We start from the raw sequence: 17,800 nt of genomic DNA, 5'->3' as shown, positions 1-17,800 counted from the left end.
GTATGTTCAGAAAGGGGAGTCTGTAACTAAGCTAAGTTTGATTTGATTTTATGCAGTATAAAAATAAGCAACACTATGTCAGCATCAAAAAATCTCTTATCAAGCAAATATAATAAAAAGTTTCCCCTGCATGACTAGGGTAGAGTGTATACAAAAAATCTCTACATTTTTCCTCAGCTTTTTAAGTGCATTATTATGCAAGAGCCAGACTGATCTCCTTGCTCCAAGAACTATCTTTTTCACTTGTAACAGGGCCCTAATCCACAACTGTAACTCCTTTACTATTGGAATTTAAATAAATAATTTATTTGGCATTTCAAAACTATTTCTAATCCTATGTTCTGAGGGTATATAGAATTAAATTAAAATACATTTAAACAGCCAACTGGACTGACAACAATTAATAATTAATGAATGCGTTATATTAAATCTCTATACACTAAGCCCGTACAAAAAAAAATCCACATGCTCCTGAACACCAGGTAAAGGTGAAAACAAGTGTTATGAACCATTAAAGGAAGATACTGCGACAAAGCTTGGGGGTGGGGTGGGTGGAAATCAAAAGGGTTAATTAACATCTTAAGTAAGCACTGAGCAATAGTCAACTATAAAATCAAAGGGAATCTGGTTGATTCAAATTTTCTTCTGTAAAGTATCACTGCTCTCTCTCCCGATTTATCTGTATTTTACATACTTTAGGATAGCCACCACAGTAGCATCTGATTGCCAGATAATGTGCAGACACATAATGTCAGGTAATTATGACTCTGGAACTTTGCTAATGAAAACATCAAGTCAAAATTGGCCCTGACAAAAAAACAGTGATAGATCAGGAGTCTCAAATTAGCAAATATTTTACTTGCTTCAAAGAGTTAGACATATCAGAATTCACCACCGTTTTAAACAGGAAGTTTAAAATACAGAGCCTACAGTACAGAATGAAGATGCACCATATAAAATCCAGACATCAAAAGAGAGTCAACTTTAGGAATTTAGTATCTCTCTCATCAACACCCAGATTGTTGGTACTGGAAGTATTTTAACACAGCGGACGATATGCTGGTACTAAATTAAACTTACACCAATTCAATAAAACCAATGTGCAGTGTTACATTAAGAAGAAAGCATCATCTCTCTGCAATAATACTTGTGCTGCCATAAACTGAAATAACTTTCTGTTCCTTGGATGAACCATTAATGTCACGGTGATGTGACAACTACATAAAACAAAATAAATCCTTCTTGACATAAGTTACTTTAAGGATATTAATTACCAACTGTAAAATTTATAGTCAATAGACTTTTTCCTGGAAAACATATGCCACTAGCATCAGTGCTTGGGGTAGTAAAAACAACACTCATTAGCATTTGCTAGACCAAATCCTAAAAGCCAGCTTTCTAATGTGCTACCAAAACCAGCTTCTATTTCCACCTTTTGTACTTAAGTACTACCTTCTATTATTCCATTTCATGTTGCTGCTTTATATACTCATGTCATTTTAGTGCTAAAATCTAGTATTTATAAAGAATGAACAGAACTTAATACTCACCAACTACACATAACTGAGCCCAAGAAAAAATAATAGCCAAAAACAGGAAGAGTATGATGAAAGCACTTTCGACTGGACGAAACCAGCTTCCTAAAAATTTAAAGACACAAAAAAGGGAGAGGAAGAGACAGAAAAAAGTTAAGTTATTAGATTTATATTCTAGTGCTCATTTTAGCTTATTCTGGGGCCTGCTTAGTAATCTGTCTGCTACAAGTTTTAATATTAAAGATAACATCAGCTGTCTGATCTTGACCACCCCAGGTGATTTGATAAATATGACAGGCTGCTTCCTACTCATTCAGGATTCCAGTTGCTGTAACTCACATTCCATAAAATTCCAGGGGTGCTTCTACACCACTTTTCCCAGGTCTAAGCAAAAGCAAGGAATAGCACACTGTTGGCTGTGTCACACATTTTATTGCAAATGTACACAATACCAATCTCCACATTGTTTTCTCCCAGTCACTGGCCACTGTTTTCAGTCCTTCATCCTCCCCACCCTCCCCCACAACAGTGGCTGACAAGGCAGCGTATCCACAAGGCACTCACAAACCACCTTCTCCCCCACCCCCTGCAGTAGGGCACCAGGGCAGCCACCCATGGATCCCAGGCCCACAGGGCAACCTCAAAACCACACACACTATTGACAGTTTCAAGCAACAGTCTTTAGTTCCCTCCACAACAACAGTCCCCACAAGTCCCCACCACTAACCCCACTACCTGCCACCAAAAAAGCACCAATTTCCCTGTGCAACTATGTACTGTGTGGTGTGTGCCCTCCAGGGAGAGGAATGGAGGGATGAAGATGCCTATGGGACAGAGCCCAGGGAGAGGTTCTCAGCACCCCAGCCTCTGGCCACACCACCACAGATGCAGATACCATGTTGAAGCCAGTGGGCTGGGTTCTTGGCCACGGGTGGGGACAGCCACTGTTCAGGCTACACAGTGTGCTCCGCCTCCTCCACCTTGGGGCCCAAGGTCAGCAGGACCCATGTGCGGTGCTGGTCCTGCTGTTGGCAGCTCCTGCTCAGGGGCCACATGACACCTGGGCAAGTGGCAGGGAAAGGCCCAGGTGGGGGACCTAGCTGCTGGGAGACCTGGCTCATGAGCAGAGGCAGGGAGCCCTGGCTGCTGTAAGCACTGCTGCATGTCATCCCAAGCCCATTGTGGAGCTTGGTGCTGGGCTATCCATGGGTGGCTGCCAGGGGCATAAGTGGCACTAGAAAATATTATTTGGAGGAAGCTGGGCAGTGCAGACAGTGCCCACCTGACCTCACTGCTTCCTCCTGCAGGGCTGTTCTAGGGCCAGCACAAACCGGTGTTATGCACGTGGCAGCAGAGGAGTGCACAGTGACGGAGAAGCACACAGCGGGGTCGCTGGGCATGGCGCTGCAGCGACAGTTGCACTGGAGACACTGTCACCAACCAGGTTTGGGTAAGAGCTAAGCCTTGCTCGCCCTGGCCTTCCACAACCTATGCCCAGGGGCAAGCAAGACTGGGGCCAGGGAGGGCATGAAGGTGATCACCAGCACCAGGATGGTGTCCAGTGCAAAGTGGGCAGTATTTGATTCGGATTCAGCCCGATTTCATAGACATCAGGGCTGGAAGGGATCTTGGAAGATCACAGAGTCCAGTCCCCTGCCCCAGGGGCAGGAAGTCAGCTAGGATCAAAGGATCCCAGCCAGATAGATGTCCAAATGTTTCTTAAGAGTCCAGAGTAGGTGCTTGCACTACCTCTGGAGGCAGTCTATTCCAGGCCTTGTGGGCTCAGACATTAAAGAAGTTTTTCCTTATGTCCAGCCTAAAACTGTCTTGGAGGCGTCTGTGATAATTTGATCTTGTCATCCCTTGAGGTGCCCTGTTACACAGGCATTCCCCCAGATCCTGATGTACACCCCTTATATACTTACAGGCAGCCACTAAGTCACCCCTGATCCAGTGCTCTTCAGGCTGAAGAGTCCCATGGTTTTCAGCCTCTCATCATAAGGCCTGTTCTCTTGCCCTCTGATCATGCGAGTGGCTCTCCTCTGGACTCAAGCTTTTCCGCATCTTTTTAAAATTGTGGAGCCCAGAACTGGATACAGTACTCCAGCTGTGGCCTCACCAAGGCCGAGTACTGAGGGAGGATGACATCCCGAGATATGCTTGAGAGGCATCTATGGATGCAAGCCAGACTTTTGCTTGCTTTAGCAGCTACAACATCGCATTGGTGGCTCATGTTTATCTTGTGGTCAGTCATGACCCCCAAGCCTCTTTCAGCCGTAGTGCTAGCAAGTGTAGCACAGCTGAGCCTGTAAGCATGATGCAAGTTCCCCCCCTTTCCCCAAGGTGGAATACCTCGCATTTTTCCATATTGAATGTCATCAGGTTTTTATCCACCCATTTTCTGAGCCTGTCAAGATCAGCCTGGATCACCAGCCTATCCTCAGGTGTGGACGCCTCACCCAAAGTTTGGTATCGTTAGTGAACTTGGCCAGTTCACTTCTCACACCAATGTCCACATCGTTAATAAAGATGTTAAAGAGTATAAGTCCAAGGACGGAGCCTTGGGGGACAGGACTGGTCGCCGAGCGCTTCTGTTGACTACCACTCTCTGGGTCCGACCTTGGAGCCAATTCCCCAGATATTGGACTGCGATGTACCCGAGGCTGCAGTTGGTCAATTTTTCCATGAGGAGATCATGGGACACCAGATCAAAAGCTTTTTTAAAGTCCAGATATATGATGTCAATCTCTTCTCCCTTGCCCAGGTGATATGTCACCTGGTCATAGAAGGAGATGAGATGGGTCAGCAAGACCTACCTGCAACAAACCCATACTGGCTGTCCCTCAGGATATTGCCATCAGCCAGGTTGTCAAGAATAGTCTCTTTGACCATTTTTTCCAAGATCTTCCCAGGGATAAAGGTCAGGCTGATAAGCCTGTAGTTCCCCAGATCTACTTTCCTGCCTTTCTTGAAGATAAGCACCACATGGGCCTTCTTCCAATCTTAGGGCACTTTACCTGAGTGCCACGAGTTCTCAAAGAGCTTTGCCAGTGGCTAAGCTATGATGTCTGCCAGCTCCTTAAGTACTCTGGGGTGTAAACTGTCTGGACCAACTGACTCGAAGGTGTCCAGCCTCTCAAGATGTTCCTTTACATGGTTTACAGTGATGTAGGGTATAAATTCCCCCTCACCCTGGCCGTCCTGCATCGTGATAAGCATGGCGGTCCCTTTGGGCTGATGAAAAACTGATGCAAAATACCTATTAAGCAGGCTGGCTTTTTCAGTTGTCCCATTTGGTTTAGCAGGGGTCCAATGTTACCCTTGTTTTTCTTCTGACTCCCCACATATCTAAAAAAGGAACTTTTTATTGTCCTTAAAAAGCCAGTTAAAGTTTGGTTGCAACCTTGGCTTTCCTGGTTCACTCCCTACAGATCTGAACCAGTGCAGAATACTCCTCCTTTGTGGTGATTCCAGTCTTCCATCCTTTATAGGTTTCTCTTCTTAGAAGCAGGAGGTCCATGAGTTCCCTGCAGAGCCCAGGAAGTTGCTGTGCCCTTTTGCTACCTTTCCTCCAAGATGGGATGGACATCACTTGCGCTTTCAGGATCGCCTCCTTGAGGAGCAACCACTCATCCTGAATTCCTCTTCCTGTCAAGTTGTGGTCCCTTAGGTCCTAGATAACCAGCCTCCTGAGCTTATCAAAGTCAGCTGTCCTAAAGTCACCGACTCCTGCACTGCTGACGGACTTGCCAGCTTTGTGGTGGATAGTGAATGATCAGCTCGTGGTCACTGTCTCCCAGCTTCCCTTCAATTCTTAGGTCACTGACTAGATCATCCCCCTTTGCCAGGACCAAGTCGAGCAGCGCTTTACCTCTTGTTGGTGCATAGACTTCTTGAGTCAGAGAGAGCTCAAACATGCATGTGAGGAAGCTTTGTGACCATTCAGATTCGGCCAAGTGCTCTTACCAAGAGATGTCTAGGTAGTTGAAATCTCCCATGACAACCATGGAGCAAGAGTGTGCAGCCTCAGCCAGTTCCTTGGCAAATTCCTGGTCAAGCTCTTGTTCCTGATTAGGAGGTCTGTAGTAGACTCCTAACATTGTGTCCCCTGTGCCAATGTCAGGTTGCAGAGATGTGTAGCTTTCCTTGACATAGAGCGCTACACCCCCGCCCCTTTTTTCTGCACTATCTCTCCTGTATAGGGTATAGCCATCTATACCTATGGCTCAGTCTTAGGTGGAGTCCCACCAGGTCTCTGTTATCTCTATGAGATCACAGTCATTCTTGTTTAGCAGGAGGACCAGTTCCTCGTGTTTGTTCCCCAAGCTCCTGGCATTGGTGTACAGGAACGTAAGTGTCCCATTGAAGCACTAGTCTTCCCTGCGCTCCCAGTAGGACATCATTTCAGGACTGGGGTAGGAGTGGATTCCCTTGAGTGCCTTAACCTGCTGGATTTGGGGAACAGTGATTCAATTCGCTGATTCGGATCACTGTCCCGATTCGATTCGGTCGAATCTGAAGATTAGTTTCTGATTCAGAGAATCAGTGATTTGGCTACAGACACTGCTTTATATGTTTTTTCTACATACCTCGAGGTACCAGGCGCAGCTTGTGAACACTGAGATGGTGGGGTGGATGAAGCCTCTCACAGGAGCATGGGAGGTGGGGTTTCCTTGCGTGCTTGGCGGCAGACCCAGAAATGGACCAGAAGTACTTCCGGTCCACTCCCAGGTCGCCACCAAGTGTGACCCAGGAGGCACTACTCAATGAGTCTGGGGGCAGGGGTTCCCCCATGTGCTCCATGGTGGACACAGAAGTGGACCAGAAGTACTTCTGGTCTACTTTCGGGTCCCCTGCCTGGGCCACCAAGGCAGCCTGTCACTCCTGCAACATAAGCATCCTCTTGAGGAGGGCACTGTGCCTCTTCTGGAGGATGAGGAGCCTGTGCCAGAAGGCACAATCCGTCCAGTCCCTCTCCCGCTCCATGTCCTGGGTGCATCAGGCCTGCAAGTATACCAGCTACTCCTCTACCACAGTGACCAGCTTGTCCAGCAGGAGGATGCATTCTTGTGTGATGCTGCTGGTGGAGGCAGCGTGTGCGGAAGGCACCAGCTGACCATAGTGGTGTCCTTAGAGGTTAATCCCCAGTAGCAACTGGTGCATTTCCCCCCGTGTGTAGCTACTGGACATGCAAAGCCAGGAGAGGGGCTTTTTGTGAGCGTTTGCAACATTTAGAGATAACACGCACTATGCTGAGGGGCTGTGTGCCACCCAGCCTCAGAATGGTGTGTGCTGCCCAGGCAGCTGAGGAATCCAGGGATCATGCTAAATTGGCCAGGCAAACCCTGCCACAGGTGGCCACTGGCTAAGCCCACCATCCCCACTCCCTCCAAAGGAGCAGGTGGCCTGCTTGATGCTTCCTGCAGTCAGCCTGCCTTCTGCCACCCCTACCCAGGCCAGGGCAGGGCTGGTTCTTGCCACCTGCCATGGCAGCTCCAAACCAACACCCCCCATTTCTCTTCCTGCAGGCTAGACGTTTTGATTCCGAGGCACCAGACCACACTGCCCAGAGTTGGGGAGACAGGGGAGGAGCTCCTGCACAGCTGGCAAGTGGAGCTGGTGACACCCCCACCCTCCCAAATGAGGTCCTCTCCAGAGAAGGGGCCTGGTCCTGGGCACCTGCCCTGTGTGGACTATGTCCCAAGCATGCCCCTGCTGAGACTCTGCTTGGAGTGCCATGACAAGCTGTTTGAGTGTACTGAGGGGTGCCCAAACCACCATCCCCTGCTATTGCTGATTGCCATGGTGCCCTGGGCACAGCTGAAAATGTGGCACAGGCCCTGAATTTCGATGGCACCCAAGGGAAACCTATGCTTCCTTGAAATGTACACTATCATCTGGAGAGGTACCTCTGACTACACTACGAGTCCCTGATCCCAGCAAACACAGAGATTGCTGCTGTCATGGATGGGTTTCTCTACAAGTGACAGGGCACTGAATGCCCAACTGTGAGGGCACTGGCTGCTCAATAAAATTCTGCACTGCCTCCCCGTGTGTCATGGGGGGAAACTCCAGGAAGCAGAGAAGGAGTTTGCCTAGGCAGAGCAGGGAGGGGGAGAGGAAGGGGGCCCCCACCCCCCAAGAGGGGCCCCTGGCTCCAGGTATGCTACCTGACAGTAGGCAGGTCAGTGGGCAGGGGCATGGGTGGCAGCGGCACCCCCTCTCGCCCGGCCCCCCTCCCTATGAAGGGCTTACCAGAGGGGCATGGCCGGCGGTCTTGGCAGTCCGATTCATTCCCTGATGGCAGATTTTGTGTCATTACTATATTTTCATCTTAAAAGAAGCTTTTAAAAACTAAATAAAAATCAGAAATGAAGTATACAAATTGATTCTGAAACAACACGTGAGGCCCCTTGCTTGACGCTTCCTGCAGTCAGCCTGCCTTCTGCCACCCCTACCCAGGCCAGGGCAGGGCTGGTTCTTGCCACCTGCCATGGCAGCTCCAAACCAACACCCCCCATTTCTCTTCCTGCAGGCTAGACGTTTTGATTCCGAGGCACCAGACCACACTGCCCAGAGTTGGGGAGACAGGGGAGGAGCTCCTGCACAGCTGGCAAGTGGAGCTGGTGACACCCCCACCCTCCCAAATGAGGTCCTCTCCAGAGAAGGGGCCTGGTCCTGGGCACCTGCCCTGCGTGGACTATGTCCCAAGCATGCCCCTGCTGAGACTCTGCTTGGAGTGCCATGACAAGCTGTTTGAGTGTACTGAGGGGTGCCCAAACCACCATCCCCTGCTATTGCTGATTGCCATGGTGCCCTGGGCACAGCTGAAAATGTGGCACAGGCCCTGAATTTCGATGGCACCCAAGGGAAACCTATGCTTCCTTGAAATGTACACTATCATCTGGAGAGGTACCTCTGACTACACTACGAGTCCCTGATCCCAGCAAACACAGAGATTGCTGCTGTCATGGATGGGTTTCTCTACAAGTGACAGGGCACTGAATGCCCAACTGTGAGGGCACTGGCTGCTCAATAAAATTCTGCACTGCCTCCCCGTGTGTCATGGGGGGAAACTCCAGGAAGCAGAGAAGGAGTTTGCCTAGGCAGAGCAGGGAGGGGGAGAGGAAGGGGGCCCCCACCCCCCAAGAGGGGCCCCTGGCTCCAGGTATGCTACCTGACAGTAGGCAGGTCAGTGGGCAGGGGCATGGGTGGCAGCGGCACCCCCTCTCGCCCGGCCCCCCTCCCTATGAAGGGCTTACCAGAGGGGCATGGCCGGCGGTCTTGGCAGTCCGATTCATTCCCTGATGGCAGATTTTGTGTCATTACTATATTTTCATCTTAAAAGAAGCTTTTAAAAACTAAATAAAAATCAGAAATGAAGTATACAAAATGATTTTGAAACAACACATGAGGCCCCTTGTGGACTTCAGCTACCTCCCTTATCTGCAATTAAAATCTCAAGCAAAATATTGTCAAGCCCAGTCATCATTTTCCCAGCACAGTTTTTCCACTGAACTTTCCAGTGAAGATTCTCCCCAACTCTCTCTCAAGGCATTCTTAGCTTGGGCAACCTATTATGAAAGCATTTGATATTCCTACCCCCAGTATGCTATTCTTTACACTTTTTTCAAAACCATAGTGCTAAGCAAAGGAAAGCATGACATCTATCGAGAAGACAATCAGATTCACAACCTTACTTTGTCAACAAACCCAAAGCCAAGGAAATCACCTATCACAAGCCATATTTCAGAATGATCTGCATCCACTAGGGTCTGGTGGAATGCAACACTATGGAACCAGCTGGGGCTACTTCTCACCTCCTAGACACAGCCAACCACTTGCAGCCCTGAAGCAATTTCACTTCAATGGGATTTTCACATGCAAGGCAAAAGGGCCCCTTCTGATCCCCTTCTGGAGCATGCCCCACTTTGGAAGTTATGTTTATTTTGCATACAGCATACTTGAATATTTGATCAAAATGGATAGTGTAGTGTTGTTTGCATCAGCAAATCTATAATATCTGATTGACATTAAGTGGGAAACTGTTTTAATGCCAACTGATATTAAAACAGCATGTTTTGTAATAAATAATTGTCTCAGTGATACATGGAAAATGCTTTAGATTAAACGTCTCCCATTAACTGGCCTTAACTGGGCTTTACTAATAAGTTACAGTCCTGACAGCAACTTCCTCAATTCCTACATAACATGCATAGCTATAGACCAAATCTTGAAGCTCTTACACTGGGAAACTAACTTTTCAAATTTTAAGAAAGGTCTCTGTAACTCAATTAACATGTGAAATAGCATTTGAATCATAGTACTGTACATATATTTAGAGTTGTAACATACATATACAGTAAAGTATGCATGGCAGAAATAATTCAGATTATAAAACTAAAGGGCCCAGGAAAGCTTCACACCTTAAAAATTACCAACATTACCAAACAGCAGGCCCAATGCTTAAAGAGGCACTAATTTTGACTTCCAAAAAACATACATGCCCAGGACTACTAGGATTACATTACTGACTTCCATGTTTTTGGTATTTTTCACTGCTAGTAGTTCACTGACACATTCATTTTTCAGTGTTCCTTCCCACAAGATCCATCCATTCCTTTTACTGGTAAATGATAATACACAACTTACCTACAGAGATTTTAAGTTCAACTACAATTTCTCCTTCCCTATTCGATTCTGTTACTTCACAGGTGTAGTTTCCAGGACGTGCTTGTGCTGCTAAGATTGACAAAGAGGCAATACCCTTGGGTAAATCCTTCTCAGATGCAAAATTAGCAGATGAAAAATTGCTACTTCTATGTAATTTCTTGCTGGATCCATCAAATGCGAAAAATTCTATTCCGTTAAATTTCCACTTAACAAACATGTCACCAGCACTGTGGAATGCTAGATTATTTACTATGCAAGGCAGGATGGCACTTTCGTTACAAGTAGACAGATTAACGGACTTGGTTGCATTAAATAGCAGTTGTGCCGAACCTGGGGAGAGAAAAAAAAAGAATGTCTGATTTTACAGTCTTTCCAAATTACTCCAATACATGCCAGACATGAGCAACAAGAAAAATGCATCCTAGTTTAAAATGACAAAATATATTTGAAATAAGAACATGCTGATCATCTTTACAAGAAACAAGACAAAAAAAATGGTGATGGTCAAGAAAGAGAGAGAGGGTAAAGAAAAGAAAAGCAATGCCTGGGAGGAGGAGTTAAAAGGATAAGGAGGCGTCTTAATCCTTAGATGATGTTTAAGCATCAAAACAGCAGGTGCATTTAAGGTGCATAAAATGAGTACTGATACAATATTCACTGTGCTGTACTCATCCAGCCATCGCCCCTGGGGTATTCTTCTGGGTAATGGATCACACAGAATAAATATAGATAGTTCTTTTTCAGGAAAGTACAGGACTAGTCTTACTGAAGTTCAACGTTGGCCTAAGGGAGGTATGGTCACCAGCAATGCATGTAGAGTCCCATCAATAAGTGACAAGCACTTTTTCTACAGACTCGTTCTTTACTTTTGTAAGTAGAAAAGGCTGTATACAACAGAAACAAACACTACTAGAGTTTCTGCTTTCATGTTCCCTAGAGAACTAGGAAAGAAATGAATGCTCAGGTTTACAAATACAGGCAGTCCTTGACTTACGTTTCGAGTTACATTTCTCACTGCCAACGTTTCTAAATTGACACCCTGTTTTGACTTTCTGATGTCAATTTCGACTTTACAACACTTGATCCAATGCCATGCCAGCGAACAAGTTCGCTGTGTTGTCCATCTCCCTGGAGAACTTCTGTTCAAACTTCCTTGGATACTTTCTTTAAGAAAGCAGACAAGACTCCAAAAAATCTGCAGCCAAGTCTTCTGAGAAGACTTCAGCCAGGAGCCCTTCAAAAAGTCCAAACAAGAGCCCTTCAAAAAGTTGAGCAAAGTCACCTTAAAGAAGTTCTTCTAAATCAATATGTTTGCTATTTACAATATAAATACATTAATGTAGCTACAATACTCATCTATAATTGATCAAGTACAAAATCCTGGGTTATTTTTGGTGAAAATAGAGTATCAGGCCTTGGTTTAGGAATCAACCCACCATTTATAACATTGTTTTCTATGGGAAAAGCGATTCTAAATTCAACGTTTTGATTTAAGACACAGTTTTCAGGAACAAACTGTCTTGTAAATCTGAGGACTGCCTTTACAACATTTGTCATTGTTCCTCCTGTTCTCTGCAGGTGGAGCCAAAATCCTATAGGTAAAGAGCTTGCTTAGGGAATTTTTTCTTTCTGGATAAATGGATATACACCCAGAAAGATGCAAAACACAAGCCATTCACTGGGCACGTCTACATGAGATACCGTAATGCACAGTAGTCTATTCTCCTATGCATCTGCACTTCATGGCAAAAGCCGTGCTAATGCACTAACATGCAATAGAATTAGTCTACTGCACATTAAGCGTCGCAAAATAAAGTTTGCCTTTCCTACTGCACATTAGCGCGGGCTAATGCGGCTTTATGTCATACCTTATATTAAAGACACTAGACTTAATGCAAAGGCACATGAATGCACGTGTAGATGCATCCACTGAGTAGTAAAATTGCAAATACAGAAGTTACAGGTGGTAATGTGTAACACTAAAGGCCCAAATTTGGCAGAACTTCAAAAATGTTAGATGCCAAGTTCTCCATAAGTTTTTCTATAACACTTATCACCATAGCATCCAATCATGGCCCAAATAAATTAGATCTGCTTGGCAAAATCTCTGATGGACGCTGAATCTTCTGCTCTTCTCTGCTCCCTAGCAGATAAGGTTTTCATCAGAGATAAGAATTTAACAATGTTTCACAATGTGGGAACTGAAAGAGCAGTAATGCTACACAGCTAATTTAAAAACAGAGGCACAACCACACAGGAACGTAAGCAATATGCCACTTACTGTCACACACCTAACTTTCTGAAGACTCCTACATCAGAGTCTATAACTCTGAAGGAGGGCATGGGGAAGGGCGTGTGCTCTTGATCTATGGAGGGAGGCTGGGGGGCTCCAGCTGTGGGCTGGGACCGCATCAGGCTCTTCCTGGTATGTGGGGGTTGCACAGCCATGCTGAGGGCTGCACTTCTGGCACGTGGGAGCTGCAGTGCTGGGAGGGGGCTACAGACTGGCTACAGCAAAATTTGGGGTGGCTGCACCCCCCCCCATATCTCCCTCCCAGCGCTGCTGCCGCCCACCCTGAGTGCAGCCCCCATGCACTGGGAGCGCAGGCCCACAGCCCTAAGCAGAGCTACCACACAACAGGAAAAGCCCAGCAGCAGGCCCCCACTGCACGGATCAGGGGCCTATGCCTCCCCCATGCCCTCCTGGGGTGTGCGCAGTGGTGAGAGCCGCCCCCCTACCCTGTGCCACCCGGACAAGCCATGGCTCCATCCTACACCCCATCTCAGCTAGGCAGCGTGTGTCTCAGTCCCTGCCCTACTCCCTCCCCCACTGTGTGGGGTGCTGATCTGAATAAGATATACGGTAGTGTCCATTGCACTCAGTCCCCCTCAGCACCAACTGAGGTGTGCCACTACATAGAATACATTTTTATTTCCTTTTCACTTCCCCACCTAATCTGTGCAGGGTGGATTTGATTTAAATCAAAATGATTTAAATCATGGCTTTAATTAAGATTTAAATCACTGGTCAGGAAGCCTCTATTTAATCACTGCTTTCTACAAAAAGTGGGCTCTTGTTTGATATCCTGTAATATTTTAACCCCTTGAAAATCACTTTTAAAGAGAAGTAAGGGATGGTGCTGAGGGGGACTGAGTGCAATGGACATTACCATGTAACTTGTTCAGATGGGCTGCACTAACCTAGCCTTGTGGTAGGTTCCCATCAGTATGTTTGCCCCATATGGGTCATATGTTTTATAGCCATGCTTAGTGTTGGCTGAATTTTAATCAATTACATAGTTAGTTTCCATTAGTGACCACGTGCTGCTTTTGGCAGCAGTTTAATGATAGGTAATGTATTTAATGAGGTTTCCTTGTATGCAGTTGTAAGAAGCAGCACTTTTTCTTCTCTCCATGCTGATGGGAGGGGGACTTTGTCTTTTATTTGAGTAAATGTGGTATTTTCCAGAAATGAGGGCCACCACCACCTTCTCTTGGTTATGTTATTGGTGAACCTCCTCCCTTAGGATACTTCTGTATTGGTTCATATCTCTTAATTAGTCCTACTTCATTGATCCTGATAGGCTTTTAGCTGCTCAGTACCTAGAAGACTGAGATACTTCTAGGCATTATATCAGGGACTCCTAAACCCTGCTACTTGAGAGGTAGGGAACCAGCACCAAAGAGCTGCAGTTAGGTAGGCAGCTGGACAAAAGTCAGCTGCAGCACAACATACAGCCCACAAGGGTTGCAGCAAGGGAGGAGACAGCAGCTGTGGCTCAGGGCTTAAGGTGTAACACCTGAGAGCAGGCTGAGGGGCTGAGCCATGTAATCAGGCCAACCTAAGAGATAACAGAAGAGGAACCCAACCAGCTAGGTACCTAAGGAGCTGCTACAGACCTAGCAGCAAAAAAGTAGGAGGTGGCTACGGGGCTGGAAAGACCCAGAAGGGGGTTACCTATAGCTGGCAGAGCACTGGAGGACTGAATGTGGCTGAAAGAGGTGGACGGGAAGCCACAGGGATGCCTGAGGGACACCCATTTAGAGGCTGGGGATAGCATCCTCTGCAGAATCCAGAACTCAGGTGGGCTGAACCCAGTTCAGGGGCCGGGGTGGCATACTGAGAGAGCCTCCTTACCCTGGGTCAGTGCACCAGGGAGGTGGAGCTGGACTGAGAACCAGTCAGGGACATGGGGGGGATGAACCAAGAACAGCCTCATCCTGGGCCAGGGGCATCAAGAGGGCTGAGGCAAACTGTGAGCAGCCCAACAAAATCCAAGATGGGGCCAAGGGGGCAGAACAAGTGGCCCAGAGCTAGAGCTCTGAAGCCAGAATAAAGGTGGACCAAAGCTAAGAGGGCTGAGGCCCCTACAGAGGCAAACAGCATTGGCAAAATAACATCCATAAGGCATGGGTGTGGCTGTAGGGGAGGGCGGAGCCAACCAATTTAGCTCTTGAGGTAACTGGGACAGAGGGGTCCAGCTCCCCAGGACAGAACTGGTAGCCGGAGGGGTTGGAAACCCACAGGGGGAGCTGGTGTTGATGGCAGCCAGGGCTCCAGAGAGACTGTGGGTGGCAGGGCAGAGGCCTAAAACTGTTGGGGCTGTGGTCAGCAAGACTGGAGCCCCAAGCCTGAGAGATAGTAGACAGTGGGGCCCTGAACCAACTGGGCTAAGCTGAGTTCAAGAAGGGACAAAATAAAGAGAGCGCCTTGGAAGGCAGCCTCCCTTCTGCATCAATACCATCAATGTGCGGCAGGCGAAGTGACAGGGTAAGGGTCACAAGAGGCTGGAGCAAGCAGGACAGGATTAAGGTGGGTATCCAAGGGTATCGCTGCCACCATCAGTCCACATCCTGTTACAACAGGTACAGGCACAGAACTTTTAAGCATCTGGAGACCTTTACTAATGAAACACTTAAGTGCTTCCTGGGTTAGACAGAGGGGTTAAAGACTGCACTTTGGACTTTTGGAATTTAAATGTCTGTGTAGGTCCCACTTCCCTATAAATCTTTCTGTGGATCTGGGCCCAAGAAGTTAGTAGGAGGAAATTATCAGTTTTAGGAATTATTAAATCATTAGAAAATTACGCTTCATAGCAAACCTGGACATGTGTCATGTAAAGAATGCATCAGACGTTTGAGATGCTAGACGACTTCCAGCATTGCTACAGTGGACAACATTCAATGCAGGCACTGAACAACTATTTTTATTCCTGTCTGACAAGTGATTGTTACCACAAGAAGCAATAGTTTGGATTACAATTTCCACTGCAACAAATCTGCCAGTTTGGGGTGCTAGCCTTCAAGTGACAGGAGGAATCATTTCTAACTCAGTCCTTCACTATTACTTAAACATCCTGTCTATTTAGCCAGAGTTCAGTTCAAATAAGGTTCCTAGAAAAGTAAGATAAAAGGCTCAAGAGCTGCAGTTTTGTTCCTGCTAACTTCATTTTCATAGTATTCACTACCCCAATAATGCTTCAAATTATCATTTTGTTTAGTCAACAAAGCTTTCCCAATTACAAACCAGGTGAGACCACAACACACAAGGTCCCTATGCAGATCTGTATGCTATCGCAGATTGAATAAACTGAATTATTTTCAGACCGTTTCAAGTGCTTGTGCCAGACACAGTGTATGTACAGCAGGATTACTTGCAGGCTTGAGTGTCTCCAGCATTGTGACAGGTATTTAACCAGACAAACAAGTCAGAACACTGGGCGAGCGAGTATGTCTGCTTTCTTGGGAAGCTCTTCAAAACACTAGTCTAGGACCAAAGGTTTCGGAAAATAAATTCTAACCCATGGGCTACATCCACATGCTGCCAGCATCCTCCCAGCTGGCCAAAACAAAAGCATCACGGACAAACTGACTTTGCCTATGCTATATTAAATGTCATGCTGCAATAATGATTAAAAAAAAAGATCATTTGCTCCATCATTCGCTTCTTGACTGGCTGTGTGAGGCATTGCACAGCCTGTGCAGAGCAGGGGTCAGCAATGCTTTTGGGCAGAGTGCCAAACGCCTGCAACTTCAACTTAAAAGACTTTGGCTCCTGGGCAGATGGCAGGGGAGCTTTGGAGGGAGGTGGGGGACCCTTGTTTTTAATGTGCAGCCCCAGCCCTTTCCCTGCCATGAACCCAGAGACACGCGTGCCCAGCATAATGCCTTCGCGTGCCACACGCTGGCTCCCGCGCTGGGGGTGGGGGGGAGGCTGCCGACAGAACTGACTTAAAGGAATTAAATGAATGAGTGCCATTAAAAAACAAACAGTGCCGTCGCTCGTGGTCTCCAACAGCGACATCGAATAACCCTCGATGTTTGCTTCTCTCTCCCCGGAGCTGCATTTTGAGAACCGTGGTTAAATTTCCGAGGACACCTTTTGCCAGCTGGCTAAACATTTTGCTGGCTTTTGGAGGCGATAAAAGCGGCAGGGGCCGAACACCTGTCCATAGCCTGGCTCCTTTTCCGTGGCCGCTGGCGCTCGCTGTCAGATCGGCCTAGCAAATACAAGGCGGAGGGCAGACTGCACACAGAGGGAGGCCCAGAGAGGCAGGCACAGCCCGAAGATGGAGGTCCGAGCTCCCGAGTCCCGGGGCTTGGTCGCCGGGGGGGGAGGGGAGGGTGACCCCGCGCCCACCTCCGTGTGTGCCCCCCCGACTCACCGGTGCCCACGGCGCCCAGCAGCACCCACAGCCCCGGCGCCCACATGGTGCGGGCGGGGAAGGGGGGGTGGGCCGCGCCGCTGTCCGCCGCAACGAGGTAGACACCGCCGCGCGAGCCGGAGCCGCCCAAGCTGACGAGCTTCCGACTTGGGTGGGGCCGGCTTTCGCTTTCGGTTGCAGCCCCCGCGGGGGGGGGCTGGCAGGGAGCTACGGAGCGCGAGCTGCTGCGACGCCCTCGCTACAGCCGCGCTCCCGGGGACGGCGCCGGCCGCTCGCACTGCCCCTCGCCCCCGCCTGCCAGACACAGGCCCTCAGGCATCGCCCCGCTACACAGACATCTCAGGCATCACCTCCCCCTTCCCAACACACACATACACCCTCGATGGCATCAGCCCCCTTCCCTCCCTCCTTTCAGGCGTCACTCCCCCTACACACGCGCACCTCAGGCATTGTCCCCCCTCCCTACACACACACAGACATCCCTCTCAAACATCACCCCCCTCCCCGCACAAACACACATACCTCAGGCATCATCTCCCCTCCCAACACACACTTACCTCAGGCATCCCCCCCTTCCTCATGTCCCTCACTCATTGCTCCCCACTCGCCCTCTACACACATCTCAGGCACCAGCCCCCTTAACATCCTTTCCTTCAGTCGTGACATCCCTTGGTGCCTGCTGCTGAACCTGGGTCACACTTTACTCTACAGCCTCCTCTCTAAACCCTTTCAGTCAAGGCTAAATAAATGGCTTTAAATAAATGGCTTTATTCAGAATAAAATGGCTGAGGCCTTGTCTAGTTTGGGTGGGGAGGGGGAGGTAATGGCCAAAATATCACCAGACTTGGGATGAAATCCTAAGTCTAGTCCATTTTGCAAAGTGAGTTGACTGTCAGATGAATTAACTGTCATCCCCCCAGGCCTATA

At 47.9% G+C, this 17,800-nt stretch overlaps 1 protein-coding gene across 4 annotated transcripts in view; it reads right to left on the bottom strand.

The window, feature by feature from the left end:
* The window catches only part of CD47 (CD47 molecule), a 46,137-nt gene extending 29,127 nt beyond the window's left edge, over positions 1–17,010 (bottom strand). For 2 of the 4 annotated variants that reach the window (XM_019528615.1, XM_019528617.1), the window contains exons 1-4: positions 16,874–17,010; positions 10,188–10,538; positions 8,798–8,839; positions 1,551–1,640 (exon numbers count right to left, since the gene is read on the bottom strand). In XM_019528615.1, coding sequence (XP_019384160.1) covers positions 1,551–1,640; positions 8,798–8,839; positions 10,188–10,538; positions 16,874–16,919 — 529 coding nt within the window. In that variant the 5' untranslated portion in view covers positions 16,920–17,010. The remainder of the gene's footprint in view (positions 1–1,550; positions 1,641–8,797; positions 8,840–10,187; positions 10,539–16,873) is intronic. The other 2 variants (XM_019528618.1, XM_019528616.1) reach the window with 2 other exon arrangements.
* Positions 17,011–17,800: the final 790 nt, after the last annotated feature.

This window comes from Crocodylus porosus, unplaced genomic scaffold (assembly GCF_001723895.1).
Source record: "Crocodylus porosus isolate Cpor-Errol unplaced genomic scaffold, CroPor_comp1, whole genome shotgun sequence".
NCBI classification, from domain to species: Eukaryota; Metazoa; Chordata; order Crocodylia; family Crocodylidae; genus Crocodylus; species Crocodylus porosus.
This window is presented reverse-complemented; position numbering and strand designations above follow the sequence as displayed.